The sequence below is a fragment of the Pieris rapae genome, chromosome Z (genome assembly GCF_905147795.1).
Source record: "Pieris rapae chromosome Z, ilPieRapa1.1, whole genome shotgun sequence".
Lineage (NCBI taxonomy): Eukaryota > Metazoa > Arthropoda > Insecta > Lepidoptera > Pieridae > Pieris > Pieris rapae.
The window spans coordinates 8,435,448-8,460,565 of record NC_059534.1 but is presented as its reverse complement, the minus strand read 5'-3'; the positions used below and the strand labels follow the sequence as shown (position 1 = coordinate 8,460,565).

The following is a 25,118-nucleotide window of genomic DNA, read 5'->3' as shown; positions in this document are numbered from 1 at the left end:
TGATTCCAATACGATTGCATCAGAGAGGTCCTCGGGGTCCTTTTCGCATCTATCTGGGCCGCAGCAGTAAAGCGTGGAATACATATGTGCTATACCAGCGAACCTTGTTCTTCTCTCTCTCATGTTGAGAGCATTAGTTTTGTTGACAGAGTGGACAAAATTTACAAATTAACAGATCTTTAGCATTTGGGAAAATGCCATTAGCTGTGGACAGTAGTTTAACAATAAGTACTCATATAAATATTGATGGTTTTCGGTTCGAGTATTAGTAGATCAAGCGTTTGATTAAAAGTCCCAAATGTAATTTATATTTATATGAGATTAGTCGACATCACAGGAGAACGAAGAGCTGGCAGCTACCTCGTACAAAGAGTGCGTTGCGGCTCGCGAGTGCCGTCAACGCACTCGCGAGCCCTCTGGCATTGAGAGTGTCCATGGGCGGCGGTATCACTTAACATCAGGTGAGCCTCCAGCCCGTTTGCACCCTTTTCTATAAAAAAAAAAGAATTAGTCTAGCTATTCAAAGGGGGAACGCTGTCAGTATCTTCGGGACCTTGGGACTCCTTTTAATAATATGTTTTAATTAATAAATTTTAAGGTTAGTTATTAGGCATATTAGAATTACTATTTATATTGTAGTTGTATCACTATGGCCAAAACCTTACAGGATACAGATCTGCCTACAATAAAATATTATTCATTTACAACCTAATTACTTGCTATAAACCATTCAAGAGTAAATAAGATATCTCTCTGAAATACGAGGTCCAAGACCGAACGCGATGGAGACTCACCGTGGACGCCCTCTGCCCCACCTAGGGGTTATGGGAAATTAACTTAAGATATCTCTCTCTCCCTTTACTTTTCAGTTATTATTTCCTTTTCTATTATAAATCTCCGTTAGGGTTGTTTGATTCCTTGCTTAACAGAATTCTGATGTGAATCAACCATAGCCGCAGGTAAATCCGATTCTTCGCTGTTCGATACTATGTATATTATTAAATATTATGTGATACTAGGCACATGTTGTAGTTTTTATTATGTATGTATGCTGTATCTACAGTATCGGTATTTAATGAAAATGTTTAATAATTAAACAGTAATCAATTTCTACAAAAAAAACTTAATAGGTACATATTTTATTGTTTCATTAAGCTACATTTAGTGCCCGTAGTAATCTTTTCATTTTCTTAGGTATTACTTTATTAAATTACTAGGACCAACATTTTTAAACGCGTTTTAATTTTCTTCTTATTATTTTTTATTATTACTATGTAAGTTAAGAAAATACTGTTTATTTGATTGTTATGTTAAGTTACAAGAACAAAACACATATTTATAAATATTACACAAGTAGATATTATCTTTAACTGTACCCAACGTATACGCTTGTAAAAATAATTCCATGATTCATACGTTTTTTTTTATTATTTGGGTAGAGTTATGGATTATTCTATAGAAGATTCTGAAGAAAGGAAGGCATAAAGCGAAGTATCGACAGTATCGAAGAATTCCAAATATGTCGAAATTTATGGTGTCTATTTCTTAGTTATTGTATATACGTTGGTAATAAGGAGATAAATGAAACGGAATTATAATTATATATTACTTTATTTTCATTAACTACAATTATTGAGGAAAACACAACGTTAAATACACACTGTAAATAACTTTAAGCAAATAAAGTTTTTTTCTGAAGTCTAACTCGAATATACTCAAATGTACTTAATATAACATATACAGTGCAAATAGCTAAAACAATTGTAGATATATCTATATAATTATAATTTAATATTTATATAACCTGAATGAATTATGAGTTATTTAAAATCAAACAATTTTTCCTATTATAAGTGATACTTGCGTAATTAAAAATATATCTTTCGTGAAAAATCTCAAATTTTCAAACTGATCTCAAACAAAGATTGTTCATATAAATATGAATAATAGTTTATCATGTGCATCATGAGTTTGACAAAGTATATACGTTGAGTACTTTGTCAATCTTTTGGTAGGGATCGTATGTGTGATTTATGTAAGTTTTTAAATATGCCTTGCTACTACTCATTATCATATTCATAACTGAGATATCTGAATTATTTAGTATATTTGAGCCATTCAAAACCTGTCATAAATTTTAAGAATTACATACAAGGTAATCTAATTACATCTTATATTCTAGTTATAAAATTAGGAGTATTAATAAATTTACAGCTCGTCGTGTTTGGGCCCAGAGAATTCTTCATGGCTGATAAAACCATTCTTGTCTTTGTCCTCGTGTTGGAAGATTTCCTCCACAAGCTTGTCATGGCTCTCCAACATCTGCTTAACGTCCTCGCTGATTTCACCACCGTCTGGGGGCACCATTTGCTTCTTAAGGTAATCACTGACCTAAAATCAAACGGTAAAAATATTATTCAAAATATATTTAAATGAATATAGATTATTTGACATTGTTTTTATTCTTGTATGGCCTGGATTTAAACAATTTTTTGTCTTAACAAGTTAAGTTAATTATCCACAAACATATCTAGTGAAGTGGATCAAATTCCGAATTTCAAATTCACAAGAAAAGCAATGCTGTAGACTACACAGTGTTTGTCTCCCTGAAGGCAATTTCAGAGCACATTGATGGAACAGTGGGTGCAATTGATTGAATACTGCAGCAACAGAATCTTAATTTGTTAGGAAATACACGTCTTAAGCTTTATTATAAGAAGCAACTAAATTATAATAAATAAATCGTATAATATTGTGCGTGCATATCTTCAATAAGTATGTACTGTAATCCTACATCCAAATAGTAAAAACTTTAATCAGGAAACTTATTATTATGTACCGTTTGTACGACCCTAAAATAAATAAGTGGATTATACTCCACATTAACAAATCGTAATTTTTCTAAACAAAACATTAAAACAGCAAGCAACATCGGAACTATTGATGTAAATATAATCCTATAAGAAACTAATTCAATCGATAAATGCATGCAAAATGCATTCCAACCCAAAGCTCAAAAGCCTATACGCGTCTGCCGAGTCCCATCACCGCTAAAATGATCGTGGACTGACCTCCTCTCTAGATAATTCCCTGTCACCATCAGTGTCCATCGCCTGGAACGCTAAGTCTATACTCACTTCTTCACGCGATAACATGTTGTCGGCGTCAGCGTCGATTTCTTTGAAGACATTGGTGGTTGGTGGTGAGTCACCAATGTTGATAAGCTCGACTTCGAAGTGGAGGGTGGCGTGAGGTGGGATCACATTACCGGCCCCACGTTCGCCATATCCGAGTGAGGAGGGTATGGTCAGTTTACGCTTTTCACCTGAAAACATAATTTATTTTATTTTATATACTTAAAACAACTTAATTCTAATTCAATTAACTTACTAATACAAAAATTTACCAGTAAACGTAAAAAAACAAGAAAATTAAAGATTAATACGATCCATGTAAATTCAGACAGTATTCTATTAAATAGATGACAGTCTTAGAGGCAATATCACTGAGAATGCGTAATACGCGAGTAAATGGTGATTCACTAAGTTTGGTATGCGCTCTCGGCACTGGTAACAAATGCGGCCTGATGTGGTAGTTGTATCAGAACTAAGGTAAACCGTGTAAAATGGGTATAAACTAATTCGCTTCATCATAAAACAGCAAAAGAAATACCTACTCTCTGTAGTTTTCAACTCTACTCCAATATCATATTTCTTAATGATTTTTTATAAATTTTTAGTACAAAAATATAATTGGGTCTAATAGAAACAGATAGCTTTTAAAATGAAGAGTCTTATATAGAATTAAGTATTACGGAATGAAGAAAGATCTCCCAAAACGAAGTATAACAGACAATTCTTACGCGACAAGAGTTAAAAATTGTAAATTGGAAAAGGTCAATTAAACAATTTATATTATGTCAAAAATTATAACTCACCAACACACATGTCGACTAAACCCTCATCCCATCCTTTGATGACTTGACCCACTCCGAGTTGGAAAGTGAAAGGCTGATCGCGGTCAAAACTGAAAAAGAAACGTGAATGGTTAATAATACATACCTTATACACATAAATGAGTACAGTAAGTACAGTTTAAAGTCGGTTCACTGGAAACATATTTATAATAAATCTCGTTTCATCGGGTATTTTTTTACATCCAATAAAATATTATGATTTACCACTGTTCTTTTTGACGATGAGTAAAATATATGTTCACTTTCAATATCTCTTTGTTATAACTCGAAATAGAACATAATCAAAAAACAACTCTTCAATTAAGCTTGCCATCATAGCTTAAATTACCGATAAAATATTAGTTTCAGCTTGAAATGCACTTCAGCAAAGTATATTAAAAATTAAATACGCCGTCTACTTTCCACTCACAACCATTATACTTATACATTATAAATTCTGTTTTATTGTTAATTACAAGAAAGCATTAAATCCCCATTTTCTAAATAATATATTATTCGGTTAAGTGCATGTATAGGGAAATAGCCCAGAGAGCAGAAAAAGTACGTAAACATTAATAAGTAGAGGGCGATCAACCTGGGAAGATGAGAGACAAGTGGAGGTGTTTGGAGGTGAAACTTTAGTTTGGCTTCCGTCGATGGGAGAAGACAAATTAATTACTGACAAATAGGAAACAGTCATAAATAACAAAGCTTCAATTAACTTGCAAATCAGTACAGTAGAATAGCAATTCATTGTATAATATTAACAAACTTATTATAGCAAATTGATCAACTTCTAGTAAGTTATGTTCCTAATTAAAACATTAAAGGCGAAATTCAGAGGCTGGATGCGTTAATATGACTCGATGTAATGAGCACATATTACATTTTTTATCTGCAAGTAAAGCAAGTCACTCATATAAAAAGTGAACATGACATTTGCCATTCTCTTTATATTTCCTTATTTATTACATAGGCTATTTTAATTGTGACATTTTCCACTCATACAGATTTGTATTGCATATAATATTCTAACAAGCAATCATATAAGCACCGAGATTACTCTAATATAGTAATATCATTAATAAACGATGAAGAATGTTGCAATGCAGTTCATACGTATACGATGTATAATGGTCGACATGTTACAGACTAATTTCAAATACCTTTCTTAGTTTCCATAGTATGGTAAATAACTTTAAGAAAATGACTCTGCCGATGTGAACCAAAGAGTTTGAGGATTTATAACACATTTAAAAAAAACAACACGTTCTAGTTGATTTATAAGCCGAATAATTTCGTAATACATTTTATTTAAATTAAGAACTTACTCATTATTTTTAAGCACTGTTGCACTATGTTGCATCATTTCTACTGAATTATTAAAAATATGAACGAATTTTTTATTTATGAAGCTGAACTTCCTTTAAAAATAGTGAGAATTACTTGTACCATTGTAATAATTGCGTTTAGAACATTACACACTAGGGTCATTGTTGTTGGTGCAAGCGTGTAATATTTTCACATCGAGAGCAGTATATCCATATTCCATACAGTTTGGCATTGTGACCGGACCATCAGATAAATTGGTTCCCAGAGTAACACTATTACACAGGCCTTTGTTCGAAAATAGAGTGCGGGTCCAATATTACTCTGCATATACCAGATTTTTGGATGTGTTGCAAAAGTTTACCTTCATTATTCCTTTAATATTATTATAAGTTTAATGAAAAGTGACTCTAGTGTAAATTGTGACGAAAGTGAAATTCTAATACGTTTTATTATTTTTATGTACCTATGCTAATGAATTTTTACCGGTACATATAACTTGGGAATTTAATTAACTTTTCGATCCGCCATTTACAACAGACGCCACTGTGAGAGCAGTTGACGTTTGGTATAGTACGGTTTCAGCGTGCGACTCTAATCCTTGAGGTCGCAGATTCAAACTCTGGCTGTGCACCACTGGCACACAGACAGAAAGTCTATCATTGTGCCCATTTAATACTCGCTTGTACGGTGAATGAAGAGAGAATGCTCTGAGTTTTTGGGTCTAAAATGAGAGTTCTAGACCCAAAAACTCAACGACGTGTGTCAGGCACAAAAGAATCAGAATTAGAAAAAACAAAAGATCACGATAGAGATACAGAAATCGGAGGCGAGGCTTTTTTAGTTCACTGCAGGATGTTTACCAATTATTGGTTTCAGTTTGAGTCTATTAGTAAATTCTTAATAAACTAAATATATTCTGTAGCTTGATTAAAGTGTGCTAAACAACTTCTACATGCCTTTGGTGATGTCATCCATCTGAAGGTAATGATTTCATGAAAGAGGTTCGATTCCAACGGCCTTGTATTGCATTGAATCACAGACAGAGCTTTGATAATATTTAGCTGTTGATGACATTTTAGAGAAACGCTTCACAAATAATTTCAATTCAATATTGTTATGTCTGAATATTGTATAGATCTATATCTGTTTACAAATTGTTACCTCACCCAGTACTTAGTAAAAAGCTTATGTTGTTCAAGTGGATTCCAATATTGTACTAATACAATTGAATCTTGTTGTATATAAAATATTTGAGTTATTTCTTTGTATATTTTATTTGTAAATGTTACGTCAACTTATGTCCTACTTCTATAGCTTATAAGTATACTATTCATAGATATTTTTATTTATGGCAGGAGGCTCACCTGATGTTAAATGATACCGCTGCGCATGGACACTCTCAATGCCAGAGGGCTCGCGTGTGCGTTGCCGGCCTTTTAAGAATTGGTACGCTCTTTTCTTGAAGGACCATTTCATTTCCAGGAAATTGCAATTTAAAGATCTCTACATAGATGCACATTGACTTTACGTTTTTTTAATATTAATTGATGACAATACAGCATGTATAGTTTACAATTAAGCCTCATATTTAGATAGCAATCGCGGACAATGACCATTCAGGCATTACACTACGGTTAATTAAAGCCTCTGAAACCCCGTTATATACAAATTGCAACACCAAATTAAACGCTACCTGTATAATTACTCAACTCCGATCGACTCTTCTTAATGATGGAATTTAACATTTACTAACATTATTTCTAGAAAATATATAAGTGTGTCAGTTTGCTTTTTTACCTTATGTATAAAAAATAACATTTGCTCGTACGGCGAAGGAAGTATTGGAGGACACTGACTGCCCCACGCAACAAATATATAGAGAGAGAGAGACTATTGAGAGAGATTGAAATTCGATTCTACACTTTTGCAAGTTAGTTTTGTTTACTTAGCAGAACATATTTTGACGATGTTTTTAAAAATACATCAGGTTCTAAATCGTCTCTGTGATAAACACATTATTTTACCAAGTAATACACGAAAGCCAATACACGAAAACGTTGAATTATTTTTTATTTAATAGAAAATTACCACAATTTTTTTTAATATACTGAATGCTATTTCGTGAAATATATCTGCCCCATACTCCTTAAGATAGTTTGAATCTATTACCTTGGTAATAATATACACAAACTTAATATATCTGAGAAATAAAAAACAACTTCTTAAATTTTATTAGAATTGATCACAATATTATGAGTGTTGTTTAGTGTTTAATTCCGATTAGTAATCTATATGCCTAGTTAACTATTACGAAACATAAATACGCGATAAAAGCCCGTTGAATAATTTTTATGTTTCGTCACATGAGAATCCGTATTCACTTTCTCTCATCGTCGTATTCATCGCTGGCCACTTCCTTGTCTACCAAGTTATCCTTGTTACATAATTAATATTATGTAAGAAACACCTAATAAAATAAATCAGTGGCGCTACAACCTCTTTAGGTATTGGCCTCAGATTTCTGAATACGTTTCATAATCATTTTTTAAAGCCAAGTAGGTGATCAGCCTCCAGTGCCTGACACACGTCGTCGACTTTTTGGGCCTAAGACATGTCGGTTTCCTCATGATGTTTTCCTTCACCGTGCGAGCAAATGTTAAATGCGCACATAGAATAAAACTCCATTGGTGCACAGCCGGGGATCGAACCTACGACCTCCGGTATGAGAGTCGCACGCTGAAGCCACTAAGCCAACACTGCTCAAAAGAACACCTAAGTCTAAGTTAAAACAATTTATAAATTTATAAAGCGCGAAGATATTTTGAGTGACTCTCGAAAACATTTCTGTGGATACATGTGCCTCCAAACTATATAATTTAGGCATTTTTATTCACAAACCTCTATAACAAATCGACGTTCAAGCAAGCGTTTATGAAGAGAACTAGTTAATATTTACATTTAATGGAACGTAGTTATTATCGCGAATTAATTTTTTTAATGAAACTGCTATAACCAGCTGGTCCAATCATGTGCAACTGACATCTTTGTTTTCTCCTTAACATTTTTATAATATATTACAGGCTATAACTTTCGTAGCGGCTTCCATATTAAGGTTTTGTTTATTCCAATCCCAAGATTGCGTCATCAGCGCTAGGTATATCGAATAATTGAATCGATGCGTAAATTACAAATTGTAGCTACAGAGTGCCTTGTTTATCGGTGGTTGATGTGACGTGACGCATTATCGCCATGTACAATAGACCACATATATTGACCTCTTCGAAAGTTTAAACGTCATAGTGCCAGACGTAATAGAAACTAAGTGAAAGCCAACAATTGTTTAACTCTCTCCTCACACTGAGCATCGTAAAGATTACACACAGTACGTGCGCAAGAAGCATTTAAGATTTATATTTAATTTAGAGTTGAATGAATTGAATGTCTTCCGTTTATTTTAAATTCCGTTAATATATTTAATGAAGTTTAATAAACGGGATTTCCATCTCCATGCTCAATTTAACAGGTATAAAATTAAATTTGAAGAATAATGTTATTAACGTTATTATTATAGTTAATGTTATTATTTTTATAAATAAAAATTTGAACGCAAACAATCTTTTAACTTTGCTTATAACGTTGTATGAATTTTCACACAATAGAAAATGTTAAATCGGTGGTGTTTATCAGTTACAAAAATGAAAAAATTACTTATTTAATCTAAGACAGTGCTGGAACATCACTGAAATGGGGACAAATATACGATAGCATTTAAATCAACAACGGATACCATAGCATACACATATTACTCGTGCGGCAAGTTTATATCGAGTTGATGCAAAAAAACTACATAGAGGAAAAAGTTAAAGTTAAAATAGCAAAGGTAACATACTTAAGGCCCTGAAGCCAACGAGTCTTTATTCCATTTTCAATCCTTGAAGTTTGTCCAGACACGACATTTTTTTTTTTTAATTACTGATAAATATTTGTTTATTTTTAAAATTTAGACTTAAAAAATGTTAAACAAGTCGATGAAAGTATTCTTTATCGTTGCTTTTAAAACGTAGTACCCACTCTCACATTTTATTTATCTTTTTTACATTACCGAAGTGAAATATCGAAAAAACCCTTTGGTCTTGTCGTCCATATGTTTCCTAGAAACAGACGACCTCAGCACTTGCCTCAGTGCGCCTAACCACAAACAAAGCCAATTAATATAGAAGATAGACTATATCGATCTCTAAATATTACGGTCGGCTGATTTGATGATTTAAGTATTGATAAATTATTAATTTTATTTATTTATTCACACTTCGTTGGAAAGAAACTCAAATGACACAATACATAAAAATTACAATGGATGCAACGGGCGGCCTTGTCGCTAACAAGCGATCTCTTCCAGGCAACCCTAGTAAACGTTTCCTGTACGTAATTAACCACTATTTAAACCAACAATTTTCAATATTGGTTCCGCTTAAATACCAGACAGAAAGTTGTAAGTCTGCATTCTGTGGAACAGGTTGAATTATCCGTGCCTATGTACGAATATTTGAATACTTTTTCTTTTAAATTATTTAATTTGTGTAAACCACTATATCATTTCTGAGTAATTAAGAAAAGCTTTATGACTAACGTGAATATTTAGAAAATGTTATAAGTGTTGATTTATGGGGTATAACTGCGATTCAATTAAATATGTTTATGTATTTGTATCAAGTGTACGATTTCTATTAATATTGAATCAAAATTTAAAAAATCAACTTCATTCGTCTAATAAATAACTTTTGCGAATTCAAATTCGCATATGTAAATAATTACCATCAATGAATAAAATAGAAAGTTCCAAAATAGAAAAGCTATTTAACTTAATAAATAATTCAAACGTGGATCTATTACTGACCAACAATTGTTTGGCAAAAGTTTTGAATTTAAATACCGTTACAGACGTATTGTTTTTCCCAAAATAACGTACTTTATAGAACGAATTCTATAAAGTACTCTCTACCTCGAACTAAGTATCGACTCTGAATTTTGCCTACATAGTTAGGGTGTAATTATCTACATTAAAAATTAATCAACCATAACCAAGAACCATAAATAACTATTTTTGTGTAATAAGAGCGTCACGTTTCATACGATAGCCGCTGTACGCGGTTGCTGCCTTTGAATTTTTCACACTCCCAGCCCGCGCCCCCACATTATTTAATAATATATAAGACAGGCTTCGTCACATTCCGAAAAAATACGGCGCACATATTGTTCAATAAAATTACATTAAAATTTAATCCCTTTCATTGTGTAGGTAATTTACGTAATGTACGTAATTTTCTCAATATAAAGAAAAATCCGCACAGCCCTATAATTATTATAATTTAATCTTAGCTTAGGGAAAATTGAAACTACATAGCGTAGCTAAGTGTAGCGACAGATACAACAAAGTGATTGAGCTGGGAAGAAAGTTTCATATGACATTTTTCATTTATTTAACTAAACTTAGATAGATATTTTTTAGTAAAAAACAAAGTTTAGAATATATACATTTATCTCGTTTCTTGAATTAAAGCGATCAAATTCCGGACAAAAGGCTGTGTTCGTGATAACGTATCTGAATTTTTAACGGTACGGTTAGTGAAGGAACCACATGTGCTAGCCGACAAACTCTCAGAAACGGCAAATTTAATATTTATAGTTGGCAACATACGTTTTTACTACGTTATCTTATGAGTAATGGAAAGTTTGGTAATATTTACTATTGTTGGTGACAGACTCATTGTACTATGTTTTAACCAGTAAATGTATCTTGCCGAATATGATAAACCTCTCTACTATCACTACACACTTACTAGGTGATGAGTGATAGAGTTTTGTTGTAGGTACTAAAAGTGCAATCGCTTCACATTTTTTTATACAACAGGGGGCAAACGGGCTAAAATAAAATACTGAAAGGTTTAGTGTGAACTGTGGCACAATGACGTAAGGAATCTATTAAAATCAAAAAATATTAAGCGAGTCCCGTGAGTGAATTTAATTAAATTGTTTTTCTATTTTAAAATATTACAGTTGTTGCATGTAAAGCTTCCATTTCACCGGTTCCTATACATCAATACATAACATGTTAATTAAATGAAAATTTCCTTTTAACAAACCAACCACAGACTATAAAAAATCGCAAATGGAAATATCTTTGACAAAATTGTATTAACTACGTTCTGTGCATATTTTAAAATTTACGTTTATGTAAGTTAATTTATACCAACAATTCCTTATTTTTTATTATATAATTATACCTTTTGAAATAAACTTATAGTAGTATAGATATACTGAATACAAATATATAATGAATAGCTTTTAAAGGCGCTCAGTCAAAAACTACTTTGTAAGTTTGTCTTAAAACGAGGCATAATTTAAAAAAAAGATATTTTAAAATGTAAACAAAATACATATTCCTAACACTCATATGATCTAAAGTTCTGTAAAAGTCTAAAGCTACATAAAGCTTATTCCACACATGTACAAATACATCACCTATACAATATTTGCTACAAGATGGGACTATTATGTGACTCCTTTAGTCTCTAACAATGTTATGGCGAAGACGTCACAACAAAGACTTTAAGGCGACCGATGTATCCATAAAAGAATTTTCTAAAACGAAGTAAAGTCTAGAATATTCTATACACAATGCGCACTAAACCGCTTCTTGGAACCCGGTACTTTGTCTTTTAGACTATTATAACATTAAAGACTTTATCATAAAATTCTTGTTAGAAAACGTCAATTTTTTTTTCATATAATTTCTAATTTAAAATGATTTTTTCAGATTTGTTATCTCATCAAGTAATATTTTAAATCATCACACAGAGGTGGGAATTTCACCACGTCAGGAGGCAATACCGTTGTTAAATTATTTACTTTCTTAACTAAACCCAAATTTTCTATTTCCAAGTTATTATTTTTCCAATTATATTGGAAAAATATTTTTTTATCATTCCCTCGCGTTCCATTACGATAGCAATATTTCTGTGTCTCCCTGATTGTTTATTACGTAAGTAGGAGATTCGACTTCTGAGGACACACGTCGCCTTTAAAATATATCTCAGAGAGAGGAAAATATAATAATCGCATGGAAAGAAAAATTCATTCGGATTTTTAACGCACTAACTCTTAGTTGAAACTACTACTACTGCTGCGATAGTAAGATATACATATTTGTTATCAAACTTCGCGTAGGGCAATACGTATTCGAGCACGTACATTCAGACCATAAGCTGTGGATGCGATGCATCTTCCCCATATTAATATATCATATTTTCATCGTAACTTAGTGAGACGGACAAATTGCTCGGTACTATATTATTTATTGGACTGAAAGGTGGGTGATCAATCAAGAAACCTTTTTTTTACTTATTATTACTTAGGTGCATGAACAACGTTTAATAACTTGTAGAGTGGGAAAATATAATTTTTATTTCTGTATTAAATGATTCGCACTTTAATAGAGAGTAAAGCGTAACAACATTATGCTTTTACGAATTTTTTTACAAACGTATTTTTTTTTATAGAACAGGGGGCAAACGGGCAGTATGTTAACCTGATGTTAAGTGATACCGCCGCCCATGGACACTCTCGATGCTAGAGGGCTCGGGAGTGCTTTGCCGGCCTTTTAAGAATTTGTACGCTCTTTTCTTGAAGAACCCTAAGTCGAATTGGTTTGGAAATACTTCAGTCTTCTTTGCATCCGAAAAAGGTATGACTCGCAATGTGACAGAAACAATTCTGCAATCTTTTTAAGCTTTCTGCAGCGAAATTTATTACTTACCTAACCACTGTACAACGGAAGCTCTTCAATATACTAAGTATATTAGTTCTGTACTTCGTTACATTTCTACATACTAATCAAATGCTAGGTCTTAATGACGTATTTACATGAAATGAATTACAGATGATCAGTCAAAAGGTCTCAATCAAAACAGAATCTGTCCGTACGTTTGGTGATATACTCAGGTTTATAACACTTCTATGTCGAAATGAACATGACTAACATAATAAAAATTACCTAAATGTATGTTTATTTCTAATACAGTAACAGGAATTAAATTTTAATATTAACTGTATATACGTGGAATATAATATCAATATTCTCACTGTAAAATTTCCTTCCGCATCAAGACAACACCGTGCAAACAAATTTGTTGGCGAGCTTATGCCACAATAATGTCGTGTTATTTTTCTAAAACCCAACATCTGAGAACACACTTTTTACAGAGTAAAAAATGTACAACACAAACAGTGTGCAAAATAACCGTTTATCTTTAGCATATGTCAAGAACGGCTTATATTAACTTAGCAAGGAAATATGTAGGAAAAAGCTCACGCCTACCTTGGAGATTATTCTCCTTTTTAAATGTGTGAAACTAGCACGTGATCTCATTTTTATGGTGTGTAAACAGTATGAGAGAGAATGTTCTATGCTGTAAGTTATAATCTTTATACATTGTCTATATCTAATATTTTTGAAAATGGAATACTTAATAATCTTTATATATTGTCTATATCTAATATTTTTGAAAATGGAATAGCTCCTTCTTGCAATTTACGAAAGTGGTTATACGGTGGCCAAAGTCGGTGTGGTGGCAAACGCGTAAGCTTTACCGCGAAGAAAAGTGCTCTTAATTATTAACGCAGACGAGGCACTTCGAAAACGTGCCACAAGAAAACGGTTCATGTTACGTTAGACAAGCGAGGCAGAAGGGCGCCCCTTCACCGCTTATATTTATTCAATTTTAAAATAACGCTCGGTTTTATCATGGACTAAGGCGCTTGGTACATTATCACGTAATTAATTGAAATATAACTAACGATCTATACAGCGCTTTATAGTTCTAACAATCTGATTTAATTTCTGTAGTCACACAAAGTGGCTCCGTAGGTTACGCTTTTTAATTCAGGTAAAACGGTAATCCGTGTATCTTATAAATTGATTACTACAGTTAAAGAGATCACAGTATTCTATGGTGGTACCTTTTTTAGATTATATATATACTTTGTGACAAAATGAAGGCAAACAATAGGTGAAATGAATGTTTGAGTACGCCTTTCGCCGAAGACGTCCGGATCTTGAGCCAATAACCTTCAATAAAACAGACAAACTTCGCAGCCTCAAACACTGTTCGTGTATTATTCAGGGGGACGGAGGCCACATGTGTCCACTGACAGTTTACAGTCGAATGAACACGGTTTTTCCTAGAATTTCTATGAAAAAGTATAAACATTTTCAGAGACCATGCCAGGACAACTTGATGTCAAAGTTACAATATACACGAATTACTTCTAAAATAAACTATATATTCTTTATTACTATAGAATGTATTTAAAATGTATTAAAACTAGCGCACCAAACATTTTGGACCTCTGTAAATAATAAAAACCACAAATTCTATCTCCAACTGCTATAAGCTAATTGTTATGCAGAAGTCGCTTCTTATGCATATCCCAGATGTATCATCAATCGTTCAGATTTACGTTTCTTAGGCGAGTGAATGATGTGAGGCACATGTAACGTTTTACTCTTTAAATATAAATGAACCAATGAGATCACTTAACTAAATCAAAAAGGATTCACATTCAGCTAAAATATAATGTTAATTGTAAATTCTTAAATGTTAGAGCGGTAACAACGTAAGTAGGTGAAATATGAAAAAGCTTGGTAAGTTTTAATTCAGTCGATTCAACTTCTTGGATGGCTCGTGTTAATAATTCAGGCCCGGGGGAAAGACCGCATCGTAACTGGTATGCCAGCCGGTTACCGCTTTAGAGGATTACGCTTTTACTCGAATCGATGCAGGGAAAATAAATGTAGGCGTACGATGAAAATTCTGGTTTCGCCAGATGAATTTAAGTTACTTTTTATTATTTCGAATGTATTTGTTTTATTATTCTTTATTACTCAAGATGTCATATGGAACATGGTGTAATGGTTGCAGCTCCTTACAAACATTGTATAAAAAAATAGTGATTGGCGATTAAAAAGAGTGGCGGAGAGTTTATTGCCAGTTCTTCTCTTCCGTTCTACTAGAACTGGCAGTAAATGTAAAATTAGAATCATTCAATGTATATTTCTTTTTTTTGACGTTCATAAGTGTACATTATGTTACCTATATGAATAAATGATTTTTGATTTGATTTGATTTGATTTAATTTAGTCCGTGATATTATCGTCCGACAATAAAAGACTATTTAAAAAAAACCTAACAAAAACAAGTGACTAATTGCAAAAAAATTGTAAAGAAATTGTAAAAGCTGTGTGAAAATTCCGATGTTATTGTTCTCAATTAGCACCTACAGATATTAGGGACAGGCAAACTGTTAAATAATTTTTTTATGGTATTCCGTCGGTTTTCAAAAATTACTCTACATAACTAGATATAAATTAAAGTCAAGAACCTACATGATTCTGAAATATATATCATTTCATACACGCATGTTAATTCAGTTGTAAGGTAATATCCAAAAGAATCTTATTTTTTAATTAGAAACAGTAGTTGTATTAACAAGTTCAACTAACTAAACAAATTCAGGTTTATAAATTTAGTATAGACAGTAATTAATTTACAAGTATAGAAAGTTAAAGTAGAAGCCCGCTTGTTATGTATGTGATATATTGTACAACTAGACGAGATAGTTAAGAACGTATGTATTTTAAACTTCTGCTTCATACTTTCTGGCTGATCTTTATAATCGGGCATATATTTGGCATTACTTGAGGTTTTTATTTATTTATATATACATTCTAAAACAATGTGTTTTTTATATGCCTAAAAAATACATGAAAATATGACAAATTTAACACACTTACACATTCACATCTTTTTCATTACATTAGAACTATTATTATTATTATTACTAGGTTTAGACGTTTTAAAAACAGTTTTTGGACATTTAAAACAATATAAAATTTTCTAAAATGCATTGTCAAACAGTATAGTAGAATTTTGAAGTGATAACAATACTGCAGTGAATTAATTGTATTATTAAATTATCGAAGATTCTTACTTACGAATTCATTAAATCTCTAATTACGTAAAGTAAGCGTATGCTATATTTGTATCAATACAATACAAAGTGCTTCTGACCGCAGACTGGAAATATTCTCCCTCTTCTTCTAAATCCAATTTAAGATAGGTTTTCATTTAAAACCGCAAGTATATCAATAGAATGGATGACTGTCTGTCGTTCTTGCGACGGATTGGTACTTCTTTTTCCGTATTAAGTATTAACGAACGGCAAACCTCTCTCGTCCTATAAACTTTGCCGCTATGTATCAAGCAGACCTTTACTTTGGACCATAACCTACAGATTGTATTTTATTACTTGCACTGCGCCTGAATGTTCTGAATATTTATTTTATATACTCGAATTGTAACAAATTACATGGATAAGATACGAAACTTACATGTTAAAATGATTTATTTATTAACATAGGTGCATTATTATTATTAAAGAAAAAACCCTAGTGTTTCAAATTTAGAATATTAATAATTATTTTAAAATTCGAATGGTATTCATTTGTATCGATACTTATTGTTGTTTGAGCAACTAACTACGTACAAAATTATTAAAGAAAACTTCCTAGTGTTTCAAATTTAGAATATTAATAATTATTTTGAAATTCGAATGGTATTCATTTGTATCGATCCTTATTGTTGTTTGAGCAACTAATTACCTACAAAATTATTAAATAACTAACACGCCTATTGCACCAAATACAACCTAGGGTACATACATTATTATATTTTCAAGATATTTATGGAATAATTTCCACTGTAGAACGATGTTATGGTCAGAACCTGTTCACATATTATGTTTTTTTAATTCAACTGACGCAAACAATGTTGTTTGTAAGTAAGTTTTTAATAAGCATTATATGCTGAATACATGTTATTTTTATAGAACAGGGGCGAGCAGGGGTAGGAGGCTCGACTAATGTTAAGTGATATCATTCACATTCGCGGCAAATGCGTTGACGGCCTTTTAAAAATTTCTTGACCCTAAGTCGAATTGGTTCATAAATACTTTCAATTATTAATCAACTAAACGAAAGATACAAAGAAGCTAACGAGAGATTAAAACTAAACATGAACTGGTTGCTAACAGGCAAAATAGCTAAATCGAGTATTTGGGAAAGCTTTTCCATTGTTAGCTTTATATTTAACAATTTAGGACACATTTAGGTCGATATTTTAGTTAATTTTAGCACAACATATCCAATTTTATGTAACTGGTTTTTCCACTTATCTATCTATCACTTAATTTCAAGTACCCACCTCTAAAAGCAGATTTCGGAGGTCAGCAATCACAGCATCTAACAAAAATATTAATGTAATAAAAAAGATACTGAGCTATTGAATTCGCAAATGCAGCGTTCGCAGTGCCCAACGTAAGCCTTTTTGATAGAGGTGAGTACTTATTTTGTTGGAACAAAATACTAGTCGAGATTTCGCGTTGCTTTCCATAATTAGGGATAAAATAAGGTTTGTATATACTTCTTCCATACTGAATATGTGTTTGATAAAGGAAAATCTTTTAAAAGTGATGAAGGGACGTGTTGAGGAGATGCCAGCAACTATTTCAAATTATTTTGAGTCAAGTTCCATTTGGTCGAAGACAAATATAGCTATTAAAAAAAAACTTCAGAAAATATTTGTTGTTGTGCCAGGAATCTAACCCAGGGAAGGAATCGCAAAAGCATTTGTTTATCGTCAATTTAAAGAATTCAAATCGTTATTGCATTTGAATTGTTCTTGGTATAATATGTTAATCAAGTATTTATTACTTTTTATGTTTTTTATGTAACTCGATTATGCATTTAGATGAAATAAAAACAGTCAATACTTATGACACCTATCTTTGAAAGTTTATCAATATTGACCTATTTTGACAATGTTTTTGAATTAAACGATTCATTTGTGATAAATCTTATCAAAAATAACTTAATCACCTTGAAGGTGACTTTATTGAAGAAAAAACAATTTTTAATTGTACGTAACTTGTAGGTTACCTTGATTAATATGATTAACGACATAGTAACAAAATCATTCTACTTAGTTTTGCTGATTTAAAAAATTCTCTTGTAATTTGGTGATTGTGATCAGAATTTAACAATGACACGTTGGCCATGAGATGCCAAAAAAATCGCTTTTTACATGTTTCATATGAAAAGTTGATAAAACCTTCCTCTACGACTGGTCAAGTCTGGTCACTTTATGTAGAGATATTCTATGCATCTTAGATTCATATAGTGTATAAGATAGAGCCGTGTTAATCGCCTATTTTTGTGGCCAAAAATCTTCGAGCACAGGACGCAGAGTCAAAGTCTATTGGCTATGGAAATCAAAGATTTGTTGCGCACAATGTCATAACAATACATTGTCATTCCAATAAATTTTAATTATTTATATTAATTAGAAATACGAATGGAGATAGATAATGATGTCGTGATTGCAGCCGCGAGGTGCGAATACTCAATAACTAGGAAGCTGATTTATAATTATACATCCTCGAGGGATTGTCACGATTCCAGTATGGATAATACGATTTAGTTATTAGGAATAAAGGGAATAGGGACTTTCAAATTAGGTTTTAATCATGATGATATCTTAAACTTTTATTACGAAATACTTTTCAGGTGTGTTATTTTATTTGAATTATCGTATATATATAATTCTGTTATAAGTTTGTAAAATGAACCATATCAATTAATAGTAGAAACTAGAAATATCCGTTCGCAGTTCGCCACGTTTGCGATTCAATTAGACACGCGTTTCCTTCATTCGTATCCAATCGATTACTTGCCATTTTACTGAAATAATTATCGAATTACTAGTTTTATATCTAGAGAATTTTATGTACCCATCTCAAGCGAGTTACAAGCAATGAATGTAAAAAATCTCAATGTTTTAATATTCATAGCTATGATGAAAAAAACACATTATGATTCGTAACGCTTAGTTGATTATGATCCAGGCCGGACAAATATCTAGAGTTTTAAAACATTTAAATGAAAATATGTGTGTTTTTAAGCCTTCTCATATTTTTATATCTGTTTCATGATAATTGGTCAATCTAATGGGCAAGTTACTGATCAGCCTTCTGTGCCTGACACACGCTGTCGACTTTTTGGATTCAAGACAAGCCGGGTAGCGGCGAATAATACGCATCTAATAAAAAAAATAGATTTCCAATACCAATACCTCCATCTATTGGTCAGAAAGGGTAATCCCTCAGAAAGCACTGATTCGCATTAGTATGACGTTAACGACAAACCCAATTTCAAATAATTTCATTTTACGTTTTCAGGTATTGAAGTTACGTGGGTAGGTAATCGCTCAATTTGAAAAGCTTATGGAACAAAAACATAAGTTTCTCAAATTAAAACAAAAATAATTGACTAAAAATCTATTTTCAACAGGCTGCTAATGATGCATTTATGGCTGAATGTGAAACTGAAACATAACAGTAACTTATCACAAAGCCTATAGCCCGGTATAGTACTTTGAAAACATTGTTCATAGTTGTTTACATACATAATTGAACTGTGACGTCGAAGTGTTAAACTAATTATTAAAAATTCTTACGTTCCCTTAATTATTATATATCGATATTCCAGATGAATCCCCCTACAAGCGAAATGAATTTCTCATTAAATTTCTATCGAGGACCGTGCGAGATTGCCGTCTACACTGGTAATATATATTTTGTAAAACAGTTTTAAATTTATATTCGGTAGGATCTGTGGTCATAGTGAAGCACTTATCATGATTCATTAACAGAGGGGCGGATAATTTTGGCAGATTTAAAGTTAGGTGGATTTTTTATTCCATCTGTAGCGACATTAAAAAAAAGAAGGCATTAGGAAAATACTTGAAAGGACCTACCATATGATATATATTTACCATCTACTATTATCTTCAATCAAAGTATGATTGATATAGATAAGGTAAAAGATTCCTGCCTAAAAAATATTGTAAGTAACTTTTTTTTCTTTACTTATACCTATGTATAACGGACAAGCGCTGTGATCGATAGCTAATAATGAGTTGTGGTTCGTTTTACAATCGAGTCTAAAAGAGCCACTTTAGTCATTACTATTGTTTTATTATCTAAGAAACAACGGAAATATTTTCAGCCGATACTCATTCTAAAACAGAGCCAATTACTCTGCGAGACGAAATATTGAATTGAATATTATTCAAATATTAAAATCATTAGAAACGTATTTTATTAAAGAATCGACTATCACTCGAATGAACAAATAATTCTATTATTATCTTTGTAATAGACGACAATACAATAACACAAAATACGTGTAATAAACTGATTCACATCGAACGAAACCGTATAAAATATAACGTCGAATTGGAATAAAAAGAAATAAACAATTTATTGGTTTTTTGCCTTTGTTCAATCCTATGTAGAGACTTTTTTTTTGTTGAGCTATCTCAATTTCGATTTACAAAAACTATCGCGGTATTGGATTCGCGGAAGGATGACCAAAAAAATTACGTGTGCATCAAGATATTCGAACCAATTTTACTACCATTTAAATATTTTACCTTGTTCAAATATGAAAATATTCGTGCATTAGTCCACTACTATATAACGGATTAAAGAACTCCATGAATACTTGCTAATACAGTAATGAATCTTTATTTAGATCTTATAATCTATTAAACCAAATGATCAAGTAATTCATAAATCTGATATGATAGCAGCCATTTATTTGCCTATATATGACTTTCTTTTATCTAGTAGTAGTGACAGACAATATGATTATTTGTGCAGCGTAATTAAGTCAAATAAAAATAACGAATAAACGCCCATCTTCATTTCTCATTAAATGTCTTTGGCGCTTCCATGAAAAAGTCACTAGTATCTAATTAAAAGTGCATTTACAAAAATAGCAAATACTGGAAGCACTTTAATGAGGCTTTATGTTTTTAGTACAAAAAACTAGAACGTTTAATGTGCAGCATAAAGATAAAACATCTTTATGCTGTCCTACTCAAATATTTCACTCTTTGATATGAGAAAAAAGAAATTACTATATAGGTAAATATAATGATATGGAAAAAGACGATTCAAGAGTACCTATTGTTGATGCTATCGAGAAACGGCGATTACATTTCGGAAATATCAATTATTTTTTATTTTATTAGAACCACAGTTTTCCATATAACTTCTCAATCTATTTCTCTTATAAAATTAAGCAAATGAGATCCCTTAAGATACTTGATATACTGGGATACTAAGTCTCAATAAAAAACAAAGAAAATACTTTTTCTATGAAATAAATAATTCAATTGTGACATTACATCCATGACATTTTGAATTAAATTATGCTGATGTCACAAAAGTGACGGGTGTTTTGTACATTGCAAATTGAGTTAGAGAAAAAATAAAGCTCAGCTGAGCAATGTTAATTCAATAATAACACAAATAAATAAATATAAATATATATTCATTATTATTTTTCAAGCACTAATTATTTTTAAGGACTTAATGTTTAGTTATTATTATTTTGACTGGTGTATTATTAGTTATTAATGTTATATCATTATGTAAATTTAAGTTTTGAAATCGCTACAGACAATTAATTACAAAATTGATAAATATTAAATAAGGGTATTTCCAATTAACGGTATTCTTTTATTTCCCTGTGTAAATCACACTATGTTATATATTCATTACGAATTGCCGTTTTTAATTCAAGGGATTTTTTTTACTTACCTTACTTTACACTGAAAACTTCCGAATATGTTATCAAAACAATAATGTTTAGAATAAACCAAACACTGAAATTATATAGTACCTACGAGTACAACTTTGTTACAAATTACTTTGTAAAAGATACTAATATTTTATTGGTTATTTAAATCTTACAACAAAAATTTACAGGTACAGTTAGCCACTTCCAACTGTTTCCTCAAAAATTATATCAACATCTTTCAATGTAGTTAGTAGCAAGAACTGTAGGAATTTTTTTGTTTAAAATTACCATTTTCGTTAATACATTTTCTGCTTTGAATTACATAACATGTAATGTGCTGTATTAAAGTTAGTCAAGGTGCAAAGGCATGTGAATTATAAATATTATAATGTGCAAAATTTTCACATGAACGTAAACTGTAATAAGAGTAACGACCAAAGTTTTGCCTTAACACAATATGAAGTGTTCTCAACTTAGCAAGGTAATCATAAAATATATTATATCTTGGCTTTTTTATTACTTTCGATGGGGTAAATCTATGTATGTTACTTAGTAGTTGGTACCAACGTAGCTCGATATCTTGGATAATTTGGTTCATATAAAAAAATGCGATACTTAGCCCTGTCAAATACTAAAACACGGAGACAACTTACCGATTTCGCGTACCTAAAGTTATATTGTACGAATACAACTTAATTACAACTGACTTTATTTTAGATGTTATTATTGGTGATTTATATCTTACAGCGAAATTTGACAGATACAATTAGCGACTTCCAAATATTGTACGCTGTAATGTGTATTGTGTTGATATTTCTTATATGTCTTTCGTGTCATTGTGAAATGATTAGGTACTGTGTCGCTAGAAATCTAACTCAAACCCACTCCTATGTTTAATTTTCTTAGGGGAAAAAAATGTTTTAGTACGGCGTGGTCCGTAACATACTAATGAGGTTTTATGAACCGCCAAAGCAGTTTGGAGTTAATCTTTCACGTATGATAATGTGCCTTAATTAGTAGGAATCACTTTATTAAGAGAAAACAATAGTTTGACACAAGTATCTAACCATGATAAATTGTGGCATTCCGGCGGATACCGATATTGCTAAAAAAACCTTTAGAATTATTTTTTGGCAGAACCGCAATTCACTTACAAACTTCTTTAAAGAACCAAAAAATCTAACGCAATTTAGATTTAAAAATTGTCGAATGGCTTATCCTACTAATTGCATTGCAATCTCGTATTTCTTATTTAATTGCATTGATTGAGGAAATTAGCCGTGCAGCGTGCTCTTTCCGGATCCGATTGGGTTTTAGCTTGTGGAGTGGATAATGTATTCGTTGGGCCACTTCACAATTAAGAATTTAGGCAACATTATTTTATTCTGAATTATTTTTTTTTTAGAACAGGTGGCAAACGGGCAGGAGGCTCACCCGATGTTAAGCGATACCGCCGCCCATGGACACTCTCAATGCCAGAGGGCTCGCAAGTGCGTTGCCGGCCTTTTAAGTATTGGAACGCTCTTTTCTTGAAGGACCCTAAGTCGAATCGGTTCGGAAATACTTCAGTGGGCAGCTGGTTCCACAAAATTTTTATTTGGCTTTGATGAAATTCGCTATCGACTCTGTGAATATATCTCTTTCATTTACAATTTTACGTAGTACTTTTATAGTCATTGGACGTTAACATTTTTGAACAGCTTCCGTCGCTTCAGCGTGGCTTGAATGTTAAAAAAAAATTCAGCTCGACTTTAGGTTCAAAGGTTGCTTATATAATTTGGAGAACTCAATGACAACTTTACAAATTACAAATTTTGTATATTGTTACATATAGAAGCGTAATATTGAGATAGCGTAGAGGAACAGAGATAAACAAATTTGATTTCATTATTTCTAGTAAGTAATTTGTTAAACATCGAGGGCATTAGTACTTTGATATCAATTTAACCTCATTTATTAATTATTAAAAGCATTATATCTGCAACATATTATTTTTATTTTCTAAAACTTTGATTAATAAATCTGTAACTAATAGAAAAAAATAATAACTATCCTAAATTGTTACATTTTTGAAACTTATTAGTTTCAAAAATGTAACAATATAGGACATTAAACTGGCACGCATGTATTTCTGTAGTTCTATAATTTTACACCAATAACGACTCTAAAGCATAAAATTATATAGGTCAAAATCCTATCAATACATAGTACCGTAATTTCAATGTTTCTTCGCGTACTTAAAAAACAACGCAACGGTCACCTAACCCATAATAAAATCGTGACCAAAATAATTAACTATGAATACAGTTATTGTGTGACGTCATGGCGTCAAAGGATTTCACAACTTAGCACGTGTTTACCTTAAAATCATAAAACAACATCCGGTTAGTAATAAAGTGTACTCACCTCGAATCGAACTTGTGGCCGTCGTCTAGGGTACCTGTGTAGTGCATAGTGAGCATGTCACCATTCTTAGATTTTTCTGTGCAGCCTTCAGGAGTACTGACTACTTCAACTTTAAGTTTGGTGACAGTCTCTGGATCGGCGAGGGTGATCCCGGCGATAGCCAGCACCGCAAGTACGCAGCGCAACGCCATAATAAAGTTACGAAAAGTTTCAGGCGAGCGAAGACACGTCCTCTCTGCGTAGTCGCTGGGATTGAACTGACATGAAGTAACGCGACTGCAGTGTACAAACTGATGGACGCGGGTGAGTTGGTGAGCGCCGACTGGTTTCCGCCAAATAGAAGTTCAAGTTGCACAAACTTTGCCAGATCACAGCTGATTGTTGTTACTTGTCTCGCTCTCAGTAGTATCGCTCAGCTTAAGAATAGAGTGAGATGATAGTAGTTTTATCATGACTTTGTTCCCGATGACGCGGCATCCGTACGAACTTGTCAGATGCCACGCACGCGAATGATGACGTGCCGATGCATCACCACATCACTTTGATTTTAAATAGCTGCAAATTTCAAATTAAAGTCAAGTTTTAAATTTTTTAAATCTATATAAATTTTCTACACTGGCAAGTTGGTAACATAATGTTAAATGAAGTGGTAATACAAAGAGA

The 25,118-nt window shown here is 32.1% G+C and overlaps 1 protein-coding gene across 2 annotated transcripts; it reads right to left on the bottom strand.

Moving 5' to 3' along the window:
• Positions 1 to 1,595: 1,595 nt before the first annotated feature.
• Positions 1,596 to 24,786, bottom strand: LOC110998145 (FK506-binding protein 2). 2 transcript variants are annotated; one of them, XM_022266620.2, is made up of 4 exons: positions 24,456 to 24,786; positions 3,938 to 4,026; positions 3,072 to 3,325; positions 1,596 to 2,391 (listed from the first exon to the last, which is right to left on the bottom strand). In XM_022266620.2, the coding sequence occupies exons 1-4, from the start codon at positions 24,644 to 24,646 to the stop codon at positions 2,209 to 2,211; spliced, it is 717 nt and encodes a 238-aa protein (XP_022122312.1). In that variant the 5' UTR covers positions 24,647 to 24,786; the 3' UTR covers positions 1,596 to 2,208. The 2 variants fall into 2 exon arrangements, with proteins under 2 accessions (XP_022122312.1, XP_022122313.1); XM_022266621.2 differs by having other exon boundaries at positions 3,138 to 3,325; positions 24,456 to 24,780.
• Positions 24,787 to 25,118: the final 332 nt, after the last annotated feature.